This window comes from Oncorhynchus masou, chromosome 24 (genome assembly GCF_036934945.1).
Source record: "Oncorhynchus masou masou isolate Uvic2021 chromosome 24, UVic_Omas_1.1, whole genome shotgun sequence".
NCBI classification, from domain to species: domain Eukaryota; kingdom Metazoa; phylum Chordata; class Actinopteri; order Salmoniformes; family Salmonidae; genus Oncorhynchus; species Oncorhynchus masou.
In genome coordinates, this window is record NC_088235.1 from 42,866,934 (window position 1) to 42,887,625 (window position 20,692).

Genomic DNA, 20,692 nt, shown 5'->3' on the forward strand with positions numbered 1-20,692 from the left:
CTTGAGAAAAAAACTCAGCCGGCAGCCCATCCATCCCAGGCACCTTCCCTTTTCCCATCCTCCTAAGAGTGCTCTCAACCTCTTCTAGTGAGATCTGGGCCTCCATCACTTCTCTAATGTCCTCCGGCAACCGCCTGGACAAGTGTTCTAAAAACACATTTCCCTGCTCTACATCTATTTCCCTTTCCTTAAATAAACCTTGGAAATGATCAGTTGTCACCCTGACCATATCCTCTGGTTCCATTTTCTTCCCTAACGCCATGCATTACCTTCCTACTCTGTCTGGCCCTAACCGACTTAAAAAACATAGCAGAACAAGTCTCATTGTGTTCTAGAAAGCCACTATGCGCACGCTCCAGGAAAGCTAGAGCCTTCCGCTCCTGCAACTCCCTGAGCTGCGCCTTTAGGGTTGCGGATCCCTCCCAGTCAAACTACCCGCCGAGGTTGCCTGCCTCGTACTCGAGTTCAATTAACCTTTGGATACGATCCACCTCCCTCCTCTCCTCCCTTTTTTTCCCTCTTGCAATACCCTATTATAAAAGCCCTAATCCTCACCTTAACTAATTCCCAACAGTCTAACACACCCTCGCACATGGACCGGAGGCCTTCAAGCCTCCAAAAAAAACAAAAAACCCATCAACAAAAGCCTGCTCCTCCAGCACATCCCGATCTAACATCCAGTACCCCTTACCAAAGAGGCAGACTGGCGACCCCACCTGTAGGAGCACCCCGTCGTGATCCGAAAAGAAAACAGGCAACAGCCGCCCAGACAACTTACCCAAAGACCTGGGTACAAAACTATAGTCGAGCCTCCGCTCAACCCCCCTGGAGTTGCGCCATGTAGGACCGGCCATTTTCAGATTAGTGTGCAGGCCACCATCAACCAGACCATGGCAAGCCATTAGCCCGGTGATGGTGCCTGCACTGCTATCCCCCCTATTCCTAAATCTGTATTAAAGTCCCCCTCTATCACTAATTTCCTATTTGTGACACACAGGGGCGCCAGACAGTCCACCATCTCCCTCCTGTCTGCCACCACCTGTGGCCCATACACCACCACTAATCTAAATTTGCAATCCCTTATCGTGACATCCACCCCTATAACCCTCCCCTGCATCACCACAAAAGGACCCTCCACTTTTACCTCCCTGTGCCCACACAAAATCCCTACCCCCGATGAGTGCACCCCCCCAATACCCCAAACCGACTCCCCCTTGTCCCACTCCCTCTTAAACCTACTAACATCCCCTCCATCCCTCAGGTGAACCTCCTGTAAAAAACAAAAATCAAGCCCCACACCCTCCAAATAACTAAAAACCGCCCTCCTCTTAACAAAATCCCTTAAACCCCTTATATTTAAACTAACAAAAGTAAAATTAGACCCCATGAAAGAATAAAATAAAAACATGTAATACACTCAAATACTAAACCCAGACAGAAAAAAACAAAGACAGGAGACACCCGATGCTCCCCTGCTCCATATCTACCTGTGAAAACACCATCCGTACTCCCGACATCCCCCCCTCTTTCTCCATCTCACCAACCCAGGATGCAGGAATAGTGTTTGGCTCCGGGGTGCCCTTGCACCCTGGGTCTACCCCCACACTCCTCCCCCTCCCCAGTGCTGCAGCTGGTTTGGAAAAAAATAGGGGAGGCTGAGTCCCCAAACAAAAAACTCCCCACCTCCTCCTGTACCCAGTCCTGAGTCTTGGTAGGTGTGACCCCACCCAACAGAAGTTGAGGGCCTGGGGAAACCAGCAGCAACCCAGGTTTCTCCCACCCCCATCACTCTCTTGACCATCCCCTCTCTCTCTCATTGTCGGCCAATCGCACCCTCCTCTTCATTCTCTTCTTTGGTGATGGCAGCAGTGGAGAGATACCCCCCCCCGCCAGCTCCTCCACCATACCCCTCATCTCTTCCACCAGGGCACTTTCCCCCCCACTCCACTTGCTCTTCTACTGTCTCCTTCTCCACCACCCCTCCCTCGCTTTCTTCTCTCTCATGCTCCTCCACTCGCTTGCCTTCTTCCGCCGCTTTTCCTGGTTCTCCTACTCCCGTGACTTCCGTTTCCTTCTCTCTTCCATCCGCCGCCTCTTGCTCCTCCTCCTTCCTTGCGACCCTCCCCTCTGGACCTGTTCTCTGGTCATGAGGCATTCTTCCTTCCCCTCCTCTTCTTCCCCCATCCCCCGCTCCTGCTCCCCCCCCAGCCACAGACGTGTATGACCTCTGACGAGCCGGGCACCCCCACCACAGAGGGACGTGCATAAAACAACGTCCCTCTGTCAGCCCCCAGGGAGAACATAGCAGGAGGATGGAGGTAGCCACCATGTCCCTTTGGGTCCTCCCTGAGGAGGGCCTGGAAGCCTCTCCTCCCATTCCAAAACCCAAGGGAGTCTTTGAGGTGCCTTGCTGAGGAGACGTTATCCATGTATCTCCCCAGAAAGGCCCTCACCTCTTCGTCCTTAACGTATGGGTTGTAAATGTTGACAGTTAGAACCCTAAAGTTGTTCCTCGCCAGGCTTGTTATTTCATAGTGGCTCATCGGCCTCTCACCTCCCACTGCTCTTGCCCTTCTCAGGATATCATTGTGTTTTTCTTCTGTATATAGTGCCACGTCGTATGCTCCCTCCAACGAGTTGCCTTGGAAACAAAACACGTCCTTCAACTTCAGCTTTAGAATCCCCATCAATATTGTCCTTCCAAAAGTTTCCCGCCCTAAAGGCTCCAACTCCTTTTCCTTCCAAGCAAACCGAATTGTGTTGGCCAGCCCAATCCCAGGGACCGACCGTGTTGGTGGATTTTGCACCATCTCCGCAGGGAGAATGGCGCACCCGGCTCACGTTCTCTTCTCTTCCAAAACAAGGAAAAAAGAAAAACCAAAGTGACTGAGCCTATCTGGTGCAAACGAACACAGAGACAGGAACAATCACCCACAAAACACTCAAAGAATATGGCTGCCTAAATTTACATTTAAGTCAAATATGGTTCCCAATGAGAGACAACGATAAACACCTGCCTCTGATTGAGAACTACTCTAGGCAACCATAGACTTACCTGGACTACTTCACTAAACTACAATCCCATAACCTACAAAAAACCCCTAGACAAAACACACCACATAAATACCCATGTCACACCCTGGCCTGACCAAAATAATAAAGAAAACACAAAATACTAAGGCCACGGTGTGACACTTTCATTGCATGTTGGTTGCGTAAGTATTCATAGAATAACCAAGGTCAACTCAGTTTAAAGTGTTAAAGCTCTTCCTGTTACTGTTATTTCCTCATTTGAGATATCACAGTATTTCATCAACTACCATGAGATTTCACATTGTCATTACTGGACAAAGATGCACAAAGACAAACAAGGAAACACATTCAAAATTGGCGAGATGGGGAAAACAGCAACCAATTCATTAAATCCATTCAGTATCAATTCCATCTAGTCCCATTTTTCTCTCCTTCCATCTCTGCACTATCCCCTGAGTAGTCCATCACTGTGGAAATTGTTCCAATGAAAATTAAAAAGCGGTGTTTTCAATAGAACAGAATTGATGTGAAATTGCATATAGCTCCTGATATAAATATAATACCTCCTGGTCGGCCGGCAGTGTCGCTCTCATCTCTGTTTTAGATCTGTTTGGAGGAAGACTATTTGCCCTAATTAATGAGATACACACCCGGGTTATTCAAAATATTACTCCTAAAATGGGACTGATAGACCAGATATGAAATATATACGATCCAGTGGCGAGGCACACACACACGGTTGCATGTACACACACACACACACTCCCAGTTAAATGATTTGAAGACTTTAGACGTTTTTTCATATTCTCTTCACCCCCCCCTAACTGACACTATCTGCATACTGCAGATTGAACACTCAGCCAAGACAATGATAGCCTTCCCATTGTCACTTCTCATTTCAGCCCCAGTCTGATGCCCCTTACTGGGCTTACGCCAATAATATTCTCCCCTCTCTGGTTCCGTATCAAACACCCAGCTTCTACCTAGCTCTGATGGAAAAGGACAACTTCATGTCTGTGACACTCATTTGTCAATTAGCAGGCCCCTCTCCCTGTTGACATACGGGGGCCTGAAAGAAGGAACGCCGCCTGTGACGAATTAAGAGAGACAGATGAGTGAGACGCGTGGCAGAGTAATACCATAATGTGCTTTAGATATGAATATAAAACGACATGGATGACAGGCCATACAAGGTTTTATTTCATTTCTTAGTTGAAACCGGGGGTCCCCTCCCTACTTTGTCTTCTTTGTTCTGTTTTCATCCGACTACTTACATCTCATTTTGACAGGCCGGGCGACATTTAGAGTACTTTGGTGCAAGTTAGCGTACTTGATTTGCCATTAAAATGCAAAACGGCTGCCATGGCTGACGCCCTGTAGCCTTAGCAGCCTTAGTCTACACACACAGGTGGAGGAGGGTTCATCTGCAATGTAAAAGCTTCATGTGGGCTCATCTCTCACTACAGCTTTGAGTAGGTGGGCGGGGGCGTAATCCTCATAGTCCAGCTGCTACAGACGATTCTCATAAGTATATTTCTATGGGAACAGCAGCATTGGATCATTGCTAAATCGTTGCCGCCACTCCAAAACATATTATTTAATTGTATATATACACACAGTTGAAGTCAGAAGTGCAAGTGCAAGTTCTCCCACTTAAAAAGATGAGAGAGGCCTGTAATTTTCATCATAGGTACACTTCAACTATGACAGACGAAATAAGAAGAAAAAAATCCAGAAAGGAGTAGGATTTTTAATGAATTTATTTGCAAATTATGTATGGTGGAAAATAAGTATTTGGTCACCTACAAACAAGCAAGATTTCGTTACCTGTAATAATGGCACCTGTTTGAACTTGTTATCAGTATAAAAGACATCTGTCCACAACCTCAAAACAGTCACACTCCAAACTCCACTGTCAAAGGATTTTTTTTCCTCATTTTGTCTGTCATAGTTGAAGTGTACCTATGATGAAAATTACAGGCCTCTCTCATCTTTTTAAGTGGGAGAACTTGCACAATTGGTGGCTGACTAAATATGTTTTTGCCCCACTGTGTGTGTGTGTGTGTGTGTGTGTGTGTGTGTGTGTGTGTGTGTGTGTGTGTGTGTGTGTGTGTGTGTGTGTATGTATGTATGTATGTGTGCATGTATGTATATGTGTGTATGCATGTATGTATGTGTGTGTATGTATACACATTCCTGCCGAGACGCTCTTGGTTAAGAGCAGAGTTTCCCCAAATTCTGTCCTCGGGACGCCAAGGTTGCAAGTTTTGGTTTTTGTCCTAACACTACACAGCTGATTCAAATAACTAATCATCAAGCTTTGATTATTTGAATCAGCTGTGTAGTGTTAGGACAAAAACCAAAAACTTGCAACCTTGGCGTCCCGAGGACAGAATTTGGGGAAACCCTGGTTTAGAGAACAGCGGTTCTGTGAGTAACCTCCGATATCCGCTAAATGCGGTTGTGACAAAGAGAGTGGTTTCTGTTTCCTTCCTACAAATATGGCTCTAACTTCTGAACGGTTGGAGTTATAAGCTATTATGACCCAATGACTCACTTTGAGCTATAAGCTATTATGACTGCAATCCTCACAAGATGTGCAGCACTCGTTAGAACAGATTGGACAAGAACAGGCACTAAAATCAGTGTGTGTGTGTGTGTGTGTACATCTTTGGCATCCAACTTGATCTGAGTACCACTACAGTATAGGCCTACTTCATGTGATGAGACTGAACAGGATACACAGGCCCCATACCTCTCACTTGCAATCAGAAACAACACAGCCAAGTATTAACAAATAAAAAAAATCTATTTTAGACGTGATGTGAAAATTGAAGTCGAGCGTGGTGTTGACAAGGAGGACACCTGTCAAATGTCTCCTTACTAACACAGCCGTGACTTGTTAGTCTCAACGACATTGTTTATCTGAAGAGGGAGGTGACTGTTGGAGGTGACTGTTGTCTGTTGCACTAAAACGATCACATAACGTTAGTATTGATTCTCCTCACGCCTCATAGACACAGTAGCTCCTCACACCTCAGGTGTCAAATGTGATATTAAAACAGGTAACGGATTCAAGCACCTACAACAGACACTGGCTCCAACGGTAACCATCAGATAGAAGAGTGGTGTCCACACATTGTATTCCCCATCATCATAGTGTCTCTCTCACACACACAGTGTTTTTCTCATCACTGCACAGTGTCACACACACTGTACCCATTTGACCCGAAACTAAATGGACAACACAATATCCACCCCTGTCCTCCAACAACCACATCTGGCTCTGTGTCTCTAAGTCTCATTCTTTCAACACATCGATGAGGCAGCCTGACAGGTTGGTATGGGGAGAGGAGGTGTAGGTGTGACAGGCTGATACACAAACTTTATTTCCTGGCATTAACTGCCCAGCCACACACACACACACACACACACACACACACACACACCGGGGCTCACAAACCAACACTACTCAGTGACAGGTGCTGCCTCATTTTCATTGGCACTCATTGTCAAGTTACTGGATGAGTGCTGTCAATTGGGCTGATGGAAATAAGCATATTAGCAGCAATCCTTTCTGGCACGGTCTTCCACAAGAATGGCATGGAGTAGTGCATCACCCTCAAGGCAGTCCAGTCCAGTCCACTGACTGTCTGACAGTGTCAGTCGTCAAGGCAGTTAGCACTTGGGTTACTTTTGGTGTCACTGAAATGGGGTCACAAATGTCAACACACAGAGCGTTACCATGAAATGGCTCTTGATAGGTGCGAGGAGACATCAAGCACTTGTTTTGAAGAGATTCATAACAAGTAAAGGCGGTGGCACAGAAAGTTAATCTCATCAGGGACAGACCGCGTGTTTTAAAACACAGCTTTACGTCATTGCCCTCTTTATCCACGCTCATTTCATCACACAACGCAGGGACATCCAGTCCCTCTATTATATTAGGCCGTGTGACTGGGTTCCTTTGTCCTCAAGGGAAGTTCTTATGGGGATAACTAAAACCCAGAGTGGGGGGGAGAGAGAGAGAGAGAGAAAGAAAGAGGAGAGAGAGAAAGAAAAATAAAGAAAGAGAGGAGAGAGAAAGAGGAAAGAGAGGAGAGAGAAAGAGGAAAGAGAGGAGAGAGAAAGAGGAAAGAGAGGAGAGAGAAAGAGGAAAGAGAGGAGAGAGAAAGAGGAAAGAGAGGAGAGAGAAAGAGGAAAGAGAGGAGGAGAGAAAGAGGAAAGAGAGGAGGAGAGAAAGAGGAAAGAGAGGAGGAGAGAAAGAGGAAAGAGAGGAGGAGAGAGAGAGAGAGAGGAGGAGGGAGAGAGAGGCTATGCCAAGAATCAGCGCTCTACTTCTTGGTTCTTTTATCACCATCACGTCTGCTCGCTAATTGAATTTCACAGTTCCACTCAACCGTGGCCTCAGAGAGGAATCATGTGATCTTCACAGCCTCCAATCATCACAGAGAAAGATTGTATTAAAGGGTGGTCCATTTACGCTACGCAATTTATCACTAGGCCAGGGACAAGAGTTTTTCATGACAACATGACCTGACCAAGAAAAACTCCTGAACGTACAGGAGCCAGAGTTTTTGTTGGTCAGCTCATGTGGTCAGAAATGAAATACTGGCACTAAGAGATGGTGGGAGCTGGAAAAGTTTGATGACAAGAATACAAGACTCACCAGTAATACACATTTAGAGGGAATTTAAATGGTTTGTAGCCTAATCCAACAACTAATCCACAACAATCAATCAACCAATACTATCAGTCCCAAATGGCTTGGGTAATACTTGATTGCTTCTCCCCTTCTCTTCTGGCCAGACAATCCTTTGAAGTCCAGTAATGATATCTGACATAAAGATTCCTCCTTAACCAAACTAAATATTAATAATGAATTAGTAAAATGTCAAAGATATAAATATTTAATTCTGAACATCAAGTTGTTAATGTGATGCGATCAAGTACAAGGAACATAAATTCAGACCTTGATATCTTCTAAAACCAACACATTTAGGCAGTTAGGAAATCTAAGGCTAGCTTTTTCAAGCAGAAACTTTCATCCTGTAGCACAAACTCAAAAGAGTTCTGGGACACTATAAAGTCCATGGAGAATAAGAGCACCTCCTCCCAGCTGCCCACTGCACTGAGGCTAGGTAACACTGTCACCACTGATAAATACACTATAACTGAGAATTTCAATAAGCATTTTTCTACGGCTGGCCATGCTTTCCACCTGGCTACCCCTACCCCGGTCAACAGCCCTGCACCCCCCATAGCAACTCGCCCAAGCCTCCCCATTTCTCCTTCACCCAAATCCAGATAGCTGATGTTCTGAAAGAGCTGCAAAATCTGGACCCCTACAAATCAGCCGGGCTAAATAATCTGGACACTCTTGTTGGGGCGGCAGGAAGCCTAGTGGTTAAAGCGTTGGGTCAGTAACCAAAAGGTTGCTGGATCGAATCCCCGAGCTGACAGGGTAAAACTCTGTCATTCTGCCCTTGAACAAGGCAGTTAACCCACTGTTCCCCGGCAGGCTGTCATTGTAAATAAGACTTTGTTGTTAACTGACTTGCCTACTTAAATAAAAGGTTCAATTTAAAAGAATGTTTTAAAATGTATAAACTAAGCAATAAAAAAAAGAAACGTTCCTTTTTCAGGATCGTAAAATCGTAATTCGTAAAAATCCAAATAACTTCACAGATCTTCATTGTAAAGGATTTACAACACTGTTTCCCATGCTTGTTCAATGAACCATAAACAATTAATGAACATGCACCTGTGGAAAGGTCGTTAAGACACGAACAGCTTACAGACGCTAGGCAATTAAGGTTACAGTTATGAAAACTTAGGACACTAAAGAGGTACTTCTACTGACTGAAAAACACCAAAGGAAAGATGCCCAGGGTCCATGCTCATCTGCGTGAACGTGCCTTAGGCATGCTACAAGGAGGCATGAGGACTGCAGATATGGCCAGGGCAAAAAATTGATGAGTAAGACAGCGCTTCAGGGAGACAGGACGGACAGCTGATCGACCTCGGGACAGGTACAGGATGGCAACAACATCTGCCTGAGTTAAACCAGGAATGCAAAATCCCTCCATCAGTGCTCAGAATGTCCGCAATAGGCTGAGAGAGGCTGGACAGAGGGCTTGTAGGCCTGTTGTAAGGCAGGTCCTCACTAGACATCACCGCCAACAACGTCGCCTATGGGCACAAACCCACCATTGCTGGAACAGACACAGACTGGCAAAAAGTGCTCTTCACTGACGAGTCACGGTTTTGTCTCACCAGGGGTGGTGGTCAAAGGAATGAGCATTACACTGAGGCCTGTACTCTGGAGCGGGATCGATTTGGAGGTGGAGGGTCCGTCATGGTCTGGGCGGTGTGTCACAACCTCATCGGACTGAGCTTGTTGTCATTGCAGGCAATCTCAACGCTGTACGTTACAGGGAAGACATCCTCCTCCCTCATGTGGTACCCTTCCTGCAGGCTCATGGTGACATGACCCTCCAGCATGATGATGCCACCAGCCATACTGCTCTTTCTGTGTGTGATTTCCTGCAAGACAGGAATGTCAGTGTTCTGCCATGGCCAGCGTAGAGCCTGGATCTCAATCCCATTGAGCACGTCTGGGACCTGTTGGATCGGAGGGTGAGGGCTAGGGCCATTCTCCCCAGAAATGTCTGGGAACTTGCAAGTACCTTGTTGGAAGAGTGGGGTAACATCTCACAGCAAGAACTGGCAAATCTGGTGCAGTCCATGAGGAGGAGATGCACTGCAGTACTTAATGCAGCTGGTGGCCACACCAGATACTGACTTTTGATTTTGACCCCCCCCCCGTCTCCCCCTTTGTTCATGGACACATTATTCCATTTCTGTTCATCACATGTCTGTGGAACTTGTTTTGTTTATGTCTCAGTTGTTAAATCTGGTTATGTTCATAAAAATATTTACACATGGTAAATTTGCTGAAAATAAAATGCAGTTGACAGTGAGAGGACGTTTCTTTTTTTGCTGAGTGTATTTGCTAAGAGCTGGCAGAAAGCTGGTAGGTCTGCTGTTAGAACCAGTAAAGGCCTCTACCACTCTTGGCTAGCGGAATGACTTTGGCTTCCCTCCAGGCCTGAGGACAAACACCTTCCTCTAGACTCAGGTTAAAGTTATGATAGACAGGAGTGTCCATAGAGTCAGCTACCATCCTCAGTACCTTTCCATCTAAGTTGTCAGTGCCAGGAGGTTTGTCATTGAGCGATAACAATAATGTTTCACCTCTTCCACACTAACTTTACAAAATACAAACTTACAATGCTTTTCCTTCATGTTTTTTTTTTTTTTTTTATGCATGAATACAATGGTCTCACTGTTCGTTGTTGGGATTTCCTGCCTAAGTTTGCTACTTTGTCAATGAAGAAATCATTAAAATATTTGGCACCATCAAATGATTTTGTGATGCCACCTGATTCAATGAAAGATGGAGTTTAATTTGTCTTTCTGTCCATCATTTTATTTAAACTACTCCAAAGTTTTTTTTCATCATTCTTTATATCTTTGATCTTGGCTTCATAATACCGTTTTTGTTGAGTTTAGTCACATATTTTCTCAATTTGCAGTAAGTAAGCCAGTCAGATTTGCAGTGACTTATTAGCCACTCCTTTTGTTCCATCTCTTTCAGCCATACAGTTTTTCAATTCCTCATCAATCCATGGAACCTTAACAGTTAAGTCAATTTCTTAACAGGTGCATGTTTATCAATTATTGGAAGAAGCAATTTCATAAATTCATCAAGTGCAGCATCTGGATGATCCTTATTAATCACATCAGACCAACAAATATTTGTAACATCATCCACATAAAACTCACAGCAAAATCTTTTCTATGATCTCTTTTACAATATTTTAGGCCTAGCTTTTGGAACCTTGGCTTTCCTGGATATAGCCACTATATTGTGATCCCTGCATCCAATGGGTACGGATACAGCTTTAAAATACAGTTCTACAGTAATAGTAAACATGTGATCAATACATGTGGAGTATCTTGTTACTGTAGTGTTTGTAAAACCAATGGGGGTTGATTTATACCTGCACCAGATTACAGACACTAGTTCAAGTGAAAAGCTTCCTCTTGAGTGGACAGCTTGATGAAACTCAATCAATATTTAGGTACCCAACGAAAGTAGACCTCTCTGTTTACATCACATACACCATCAATCATTTCATACACATTATTTAGATACTGACTGTTAGCACTTGGTGGCCTATAGAAACAGACCAAAATAATAGTATTTAGATGAGGCAGGTGAACCTGAAACCAAAGCACTACAATAACACTTGACATGAGATCTTCTCTAAGCATTACAGGGATATGGCTCTGAATATATATATATATATACACACACACACACACATAGCAACACCTCCCCATAAGCATTTCTGTCTTTTCTATAGATGTTATACCTTTCTATTGCTACTGCTGTATCATTAAAGGAATTATCCATGCGCGTCTCAGAAATGGCTAATATATGAATGTTATCTGATGTTATCAAGTTATTGATTTCATGAACCTTATTTAATAGGAATTTGTTTTAACCTAGTTAAATAAAAAAACATTTCTAAGGCTACATATAGTAATAGAGGCTATTTCAGCCCTTTCCTGGGTAGCGTCTCAGAGAAAGGCTTAACTTGGAAAAGAACAAAGCAAGAGAAAAGAAAACATTCAGCAGTCCATTAATCAGTTGGTGTGTGTAAGTGTGCGTGTGCTGCGAGGTTGAAGCTTCGACCCATAGGTTTGCGTTCGCATAAAAAGATTGGATGGAGACCTGGTTTCTAACATGAACTACTTGCAAGTCTGACATCCCAGCTCATAAAGTTATGCAAATAACAAAAAAAATGCTACTCACAGTTTGTTGCACATAAAAAACAAATATTCGACAGCAAGGATCTTGATCCACGAGGGGATTCTCTGCTGTTACCAAGATAAGCTTTATTTAGCAAGAAGCTAACTACTTAGCTAGATAACTAGCTACTAAATTAGCAAACCAAATGCACAACATTTTAGACAGTTTACTTAATAATTATACAATATCTAGCTGGAAAACATTTAGTTGTGAATTCCATACTGTAACTAGATCACCTGGTGCCTGCTGCACAACAGTGAGTGACTCACAAGGCGCCAGTCTCTTGTCATTGGGTGCTTGTAAACAAACACCATGTGACTGGTGCATACTGGTAAGCTTCATAATGAAAAAGAATGTGGCAGGTGAAATGAAGTACACGATATGCTTCATCTCCTAATGTATTGCACAAGTTGACTGCAGGTATTTATTTAAAAAGAAGCTACAAATATTCACATTTTTGTTTTAAAAAATTCAAAGAAATAGGTATTGACGGTACTGAAAAACTATCCCAAGGCTACTTCCAAATACCCCGGTATACCGCTCAAACCTACTAATATTATTAAAGATTAAGCTTATTGGAAAATAATGACATCAGCTTTTGAATGACAACATATTTACTAAAACATTTAGCCTACTAATTGTTAACTGTGTAATAACAACTCAACACCCAACATAGAAACACCCTATTACAAACCAGTCTAACACTATTACATACATTGAAGGAGTATGCAGTTTACAAATTCTAGCACATTGCCTTTGTTTCGCATTCAAGGGGGGCAATCATGTCTGAAACATTCAGAGTTTGACACCCTCAGCGAATGAAAAGGCAGGCAAATCAAACTCCAGTCAAGGCAACGCTCGTTTTCCAATCGCTGCAGTTCATTAGGAATATTAATGCTCCGATAAGCACACATTTATTCATGAAACACTGGGCAGGGGCACGGGACTTAGCAATTATTAATGTGACAGGACTCGGGCACAAAGTGAATCAATTAAACAAGAAGAATCCACATTTCCAGCACAGATAACTGCCTTAAGACGACGACAATTTTCGACGACGTGACAAAAAGAGCCTCCATTCAGAGGCCTTTCAAGGCCCTGACAGGTCAAGAAAGGGTTTTTGAAACAAAAGCACCTTCTAACCATCCTCTCTCCTCTTTTAGTTGTCAGATCAATTTTGCCAGTCCTGCTGCTGAGATGACTGAGACAGCAACACCCTCCCTCCCCCCAGTCCATCCCTCTGAACCAGCTGCCACAAGGTGATTCTTCAGGTCCTGTCAGAAGGGTCTTTTATTTTATTTGGCCCCTGCATTAACATGTCACATTTATTGATCAGGCCTTTTATCCGGCCACAGCTTGGTACCAGCCAACCCATCTCTCTGCTGCTCTGAGTGTCTCACAAATGGCACCCTATTCCCTATATAGTGCTCCTATTTAGTAAATAGGGTGCCATTTGGTACGCAGATTGATGCTCTTACATGGTCTTTGATGTCCCTATGACATGCCAAACCACATAATGCACATAATGTGAACATATTAAATTGCACTTAATGCAGATATGGCAAAGATGTTGCTCCTCTCACATCTATGAAAGGTAGCTAACTCTACCAGCTCTCATATTAGAATTAGATCAATCCATGTTTCTCAAATTTCACATTTTGTGGGAGGAGGAACTTAACATTGAAATAACTGATAACATGGATGAACATGTTACGACTTAAGCTCTATCAACTCAAGGTCTTGGTAAGAATTCTGTTGGAAGAATGTTATACATGTCTTTATAACACCTAAACTGAAATCAAAACACACTGGCTCCCAACACCCATTTTGGAGAGAATGCGGGCTATCAACAGCGGATCACTCACATATTTTTTGGTCCCGCCCTGCTATTGAATCTTACTGGGGAGAAATAAGATCTAACATTGGAAAAATAATGGCTTTTGACATGGAACAAAACATTCATTTTTTGTACTTAGGTGAAATACCTGATAACTTACACACTAGAGAAAAGTACCCGTTGAAGGTCCTACTGGCAGCCAGTAAAAAGGCTGTCACTAGGAAATGGCTACAAAAAGACCGTCCCACTGTGACACAATGGGTAGACATTGCATATAGTATATTAAATAAATACACTATATGGAGCATATGACCTTTGCTTTAAGAACATGAGGCCAAGAATACTGGGAAAAATGGGTTTCCTACCTGAAAATTGTCCAATTTCAAAGATTGTTACGGTAACTAATCTGATGTATGTGAAAAGAAAGTATATAAAAAAATAAAAGTTGAAGTTGTTCCAAATGTGTTAAAAGTTGACCTTAAAAATTTGGAGTTGATGGTTAAAGTTAAGTTCAGGCTGATGCTTATCCCCATCCACAATAACCGTCCACAACGCCCTAACAAAACCGAAACCTACTTTAAGGTAAAAGCACTCACTGTTGTCCCTAGCGGCCGGTTTCCACACCATCAGACATGGATGGATGTCAAATACAGACTTGTATGAGTTGAATGTGCTAGTTTCCGATTTAATGACGATGCCAGCCAGGCACAATGTAAATTCAAAAAGGAAAACTTGGAAATGATAATGCCTGGCACTAAAACTGAACCTTTTAGAAAGAACAGAGTGAGTCATGTCTAAAGAGGGTCTCCATGGTCTCCAATGGGCACATTGGGATCTTTCCATCTTAATCCATATAGGATATAAGATATATTGATATATGGTGGCAACATGACTTTAAATAGTACAGGACATACATTGAACAAAAATATAAATACAACATGCAAAGTGTTGGTCCCATGTTTCATGAGCTGAAATAAAGTATCCCATACATTTTCCATATGCACAAAAAGCATATTTCTCTAAAATGTTGTGCACAAATTTGTTTACATACCTGTTAGTGGGCATTTCTCTTTTGCCAAGATAATCCATCCACCTAACTGGTGTGGCATATCAAGAAGTTTAATAAACAGCATAATCATTACACAGTTGCACCTTGTGCTGTGGACAATAAAAGGACACTTTAAATGAGCAGTTTGTCACACAACACAATGCCACAGATGTCTCAAGGTTTGAGGAAGCATGCAATTGGGGGGGGGGCTGTAATAAAGCCTCTTTATGGGGAAAAAAGTATTCTGATTGGCTGGGCATGGCTCCCCAGTGGGTGGATCTGGCTCCCAAGTGGGTAGGTCTATACCCTCCCAGGCCCACCCATGGCTGAGCCCCTGTCCAGTCATGTGAAATCCATAGATTTAGGGCCTAATTTATTTCAAATGACTGATTTCCTTCTATTAACTGTAACTCAGTAAAATCTTTGAAATTGTTGCATGCTGCATGTATATTTTTGTTCAGTATATATGCATATAATAATTTATAAAGACGTGATTACATAGTGGTATCTTCCTTAAAAATGCACTATACAGAAATCACTTGGGAACAGATCTACCACTTCTTAGACTTGCTTTCAACAGGAATGAAAAATCTAGAACTCACATTTCTATGCGAATTTGGTCGGGTCACCCAAAACGTTATATATTGTAGCTTTGATAAGAGATGTGACCTACCACAAAGGTCAACTCAAGGCACCACTACACCACTTAAGGCACCACTACCACTCAAGGCAACACTGTGTCCATGATAGTATTCACAACTCATCTCAGCTCATCTCCTACCTTAGCTGATTGAAGCTGAGATCTAGCCGTCTTGTCAAGAGTCCATATCTTTCTCCAAGGTACTCTGGGATATCCTCACAGTCATGTCCAATATAGGAAACCTGTAGAGCAACCACAGAGAGATGCACCGTATTTAAATGAATACACAACATGCAAATGAATAGATTTCAGCACGGAGAGACTGGAACCAGAAATCGGCCAGGGCATTTCTAACACACAATCCCATTTTTTTCCTTGACAACACGTGCCCATTTTCCCCCCCTTGAAGACCCCATTATTATTCAAATAATGATTATTGTGTGCAAAAAACAACAACATTTTCTAAAGGCACACTGGGCTAAAGACGGACAAGCCCATCTGGCATCTGCACAAATTGCCCTGTGGCCAGTCCGTTTCTGGGTTTAAGTGAGTAAGAATAGCCTAAATAACCTACGGTGGAGTGCATGTGTGTATAAGCTCATGGAGCACACTAGGTGGTGTATATAGTGAGTGGTTTACCTTGTTTGTGACCTGAGGTAGGGTTGGGTAGGGTTATCCAGACTTTCATACAGCTTCTGTACCATACCGGGGTATACAGTATGACTGAGTATGCACACACGGGGCGCTATTTGACGCACAAAACAATTTAGGCAACATGGATCTTAATTCAGGAGGGGATTGCATGTCTCTGCTGTCACCAAGAAGCTTGATCTTGACATCTAGCCACTTAGCTAGCAAATTAGCAAACCAAATGCATAGCTGGAGCCCTGAGCTGGATTTATTTGACACATCTTAGATTTCTTATAGATATGCATAACTTATAGTTAGTTATAAGCAGAGGTGTGAAAACACCCCCGCAGCCCCTGCAAGGCGGGGGTCCCCCCACCACAAATAAAATGAAAAAGAATAATCATACTATCTGTATTTTAAATAACCTGGTATATGGTATATCGCCCAAGCCTAACCTGAGGACTTGTAAAACATATGACACGAAAAACCACACGTTCTCTATCAGACACGCATCCAATAATATTAGACAGTGAGTGTCTTTTCATTCATTTGATTGCTAGGTCAATGTGAGAGACCTTCCAGGTATGATACTTGGTAAGTTACATTGTCACTTTCATTTAAAACATGCTCTGTAACGTTTCAGGTACAGTTGCAGGATAGTGACTCTGTACACACCTGCCATGTGTACACAACTATGTTCAGCTTCAACACATTGATTAAAAACTCTGAATAGTTTATAAAGCTTTGTCTGTGCAGCTGCTGTGACGTGATTTCATACTTTTTAAAATGAGTTGCATCATACCACTACAGATGCGCAGGAATTCTCTTTTATTTGTGTCACATGCCAGTAGCGTAGCCCTTCTCATGACTCCACGTCCATTTTGATTAGCTGAGGGGGTGCAACGATGCTGAACCAAAGCTCATTCTAAACATTGATACGCCTCTTTTGTGATACGGTTTTGGAAACATTTGAAACATAACCTTCATATCAGCGAGAAATCATTTTCAAAAAACAAAAGGTAAAATTTCTACACACCTTTATAGGGTTAAGCCTTCTGCGTGCTTCGGGTTCGGCTGGTGCCTATCCGAACACAGCTAAACGAACCAAACGTGTATGCACATCCTCCCTTAAAAAGTCATTTGCTTGAAAAACAAGGAAAAAAAGCGAGAATAGTATTGTTTGCCCATCTGGAGACACCGTAGCCAGTATACACTTCCTCAAAATAGACAGAATTAATCTAAAATAACTCAAGAAATGAGTCATTAATTTTGACGTTTTTGCAGAGGAGATCTTTGTCACGCAATTTTACATTAACTAAAGATGTTTGGTGCAGTATTTGTCAAGGGAAAAAATGTGAATGAAAACTATTAACCTTTTGCTGAATGGCAACAAACACTTAATTGAAGAATCCCTACAGTTGACCAAACAAAAATCAAAGGGCGTAAACTTCAGCCTCTGAACTTCAGCTTGCCTCGTGAATTTTTTTGGGTGCACGAACAGCCTTTAGGAAGAGTTTGAATTATACTGTGACATTCAGGGGGTTCTCTATTTTTTCATGTCTTGGCCGGCTGGGATTGTCCTTGTCCCATTGCGCTCTAGCGACTCCTTGTGGCGGGCCGGGCGCCTGCATGCTAACTTTGGTCGCCAGCTTTTCGTCGTTTCCTCCGACACATTGGTGCGGCTGGCTTCCGGGATTAAGTGAGAAGTGTGTCAAGAAGCAGTGCGGCTTGGCGTGGTCGTGTCTCGGAGGAGGCATGGCTCCCGACCTTCGCCTCTCCTGAGTCTGTACGGGAGTTGCAGCGATGGGACAAGACTAACTACAAATTGGATACCACGAAAAAGGGGTTAAAAAAAGTATCACATTTAATGTGTCATGAACACAGTCAGTCATTATGTTTCTGATTGTCAAACAAATCACTTCAAAAAGTAGGCTATCTGCACATGTTAATTCATTCCAGCATCCAAACAGGGCACTCACTGTGCACACACCCATTTGATATATGGAAAGATAGATATGATACAGAACACCAAAAAGTGTAATGACATTTGCCGATTGTCATTAGGTTTACACTCTTGAAGCTTGAATTAATTGATGTGTCTCGCTGACAATTGGACCTTTTTGTAGAAAGAAAAATCGGGACACCTGAAAAGGGTCTAAAAATACAGGACCGACCCAGGATGACAAGTGCAGCCACATGAAATTAAAATGGTTTAAACCATGACACTGAGGTGAGTGTTCTTTTCATTTGGAATAAGCATTGATTTCAATATTTACCACCATAGCAGTAGACTACAAATTGCATTTTAAACAAATAGGTATATGGTTAAATTAGCATTATTTAGAGACCCCCAAAGTTAGCCTTTTGTTGAATTTAGGTGGTCTTATCTCTCATCAATTGGTTACCAACGTAATTAGAGCAGTAAAAATAAATGCTTTGTCATCCCCGTGGTATAAGGTCTGATATACCACGGATGTCAGCCAATCATTAGCTATATAGCATGCCGAACACCTGTGTGTAACAGAGCGACAGCCAAAAACGTGTTGAACTGAAAAGTAACCTACTGTCGGTTGAAATTGTGTAAAAGCCGGTTAAAAACAGTGTACGTGTATATTTAGCCTTTGTGAAATTATTTTGTTGTGATATAAAAGTTGAGGGCATAACGTTTCTAGAACCGTACCGCATTTGAGAATCGATTTACGTTTAGATTAAGTATTTGGCTGTATTGGCTGCCAGTGACAGTGACAGTTTGCCTCTGAACATAACATAAGGTCCTTGGACGTTAAGGGTATGCTCGCAGTAGGCTACATTCTTGGGCAATGCATAACGGAGGCAATGCAGCATAGCCTACCAAAAAAACACGGAACACACAAAACAACATACACCCTGAACGACAAACACTGACAACTATCCGACTGTATGGCTTACTATTCGTTTTAAATATCACATACAAGAGACATGAAAACTTTTTATTTGAAATAGTTCACACTTACTTGAGTTCCATTCATTGACACCATAGAGTCGCTGCATGCCATAACTCTATCTGATGATGACAATTCAGCGACTATAGGCTACCTCTACGGAATAACCTAACTATCGGAATGGAACTGGCACATGTCCTCTTGTTTAAAATAAAATAAACTTTACTTTCAATAGTTTTCCAAAATGTCACTGTTTTGGTTGGTGATTTGCACTACTTGATGCGTCTAATTTACTACTTCCGCGTGATTCCTCGGAATCAGCAGACCTAAAACGGAAACGCGCTAATACTGAAATGGGCCGTCAGTAGTTACCACAGTCACAAAGTCATAGTTATGTCTAAACCCTGCCTGTTTGTACAATTTCTCTTCTAACGCTAACCACACTGCCAACCTTATGACTAACCGTAACCTTCAATTGAGACCAAAAGCACATTTTTGTTTTCATAGATTTATACGATAAGCTATAAACGTGTTTGTAAAATGACTTTGTGAATGTGGTAACTAATGACAACCGAAATTATGGCAGCATGCGTTTGGTTGTCATTAGTTACCACAGCGTCAAAATTGGCTGGCCTATCGTAAACATTCATCAAGACAAATGTAAGGTTATAGTTAGGCATAGGTATTGCAGTGTGGTTAAGGTAAGGTTTACATTCAGATTTTAATAAGATACATTTGAGAAAAACGACGATACGTGGCTGCGGTAACTCGGTTGTGTCACAATTTTTCAACTTCTATTGGAGAGCTCAAAACTAGGCCGTGCACTAGTGAAGATTTTAAGAGTTAAATAATGGCTAAATAAAATATAAAAAATTCTCATCAGACTCCGCAGACAGCATGTAGCCTAGGGGTTTAAAGAGATTACATTTTGAAGAAGAACGCATCTGGAACAGGTGGAGGTGATTGATAGAATCAAAACACTGTACGCCTAATCCATTCACATCAGTACAATCATATAGGAAATAATGTGTTGTAGAACACAAAACTTGCTCCAAAACGACATATGGGATTTACACTTACTTGATAACTGTTTTTGCTTGCTTGGTGTTTACTGGGGCAGACACTGTGCCAAAACGAATCACTTGGAAGGGCATTTGAATTCAATAGGCTGGCCCGTTTTTTCACGCGATTTCCTATGCGTGCACGCGTTTGTGCGTTAACCCTTTCTTAAATGGGTGTAATAGCAAAGACCGTGGACAGCTCGTGTGTTTCAAGTGTGGGGAAGCTTACAATTTATCCTACAATGTCTACCGATCTGCGTGCCAGTTATGATTATTTTTATATGCACATTTTCAAAATCAGTCACGTGGTTAATCATAGAAATCTAAAGTAAAATTTTAAAAAATCTAAAGGTTAAAATTAGACTATGGAAAGAGCATTAGCCTCTGCCATACTGACACGTTGATACACTTGTGATTTGATCCATTAGCGGCTAAAGAAATGAGAGCATAGAACTCAGAGATAGCCAATAACTTCCATCATTAACTAAGTAAAATACATAGGCCTAAAGCCGACAAAATGAAAACAGTATATCCTGATGAAAATTCAGGTTATGTCAATCTTCCTATCTGTCTTGACTTGAGCTATTGTTAGTGAAGTTCAATTGTATCAAATCATCACAGGGTCCAGCCAGAAGTTGTCG

The 20,692-nt window shown here is 42.5% G+C and overlaps 1 protein-coding gene across 1 annotated transcript in view; it reads right to left on the bottom strand.

Moving 5' to 3' along the window:
- LOC135512209 (leucine-rich melanocyte differentiation-associated protein-like) overlaps positions 1-19,307 on the bottom strand; it is a 412,825-nt gene extending 393,518 nt beyond the window's left edge. Inside the window, exons 1-2 of the mRNA XM_064933983.1 lie at positions 19,063-19,307; positions 15,581-15,681 (exon numbers count right to left, since the gene is read on the bottom strand). Of these exons, the coding sequence (XP_064790055.1) occupies positions 15,581-15,681; positions 19,063-19,104 (143 nt within the window). The 5' untranslated portion in view covers positions 19,105-19,307. The remainder of the gene's footprint in view (positions 1-15,580; positions 15,682-19,062) is intronic.
- Positions 19,308-20,692: the final 1,385 nt, after the last annotated feature.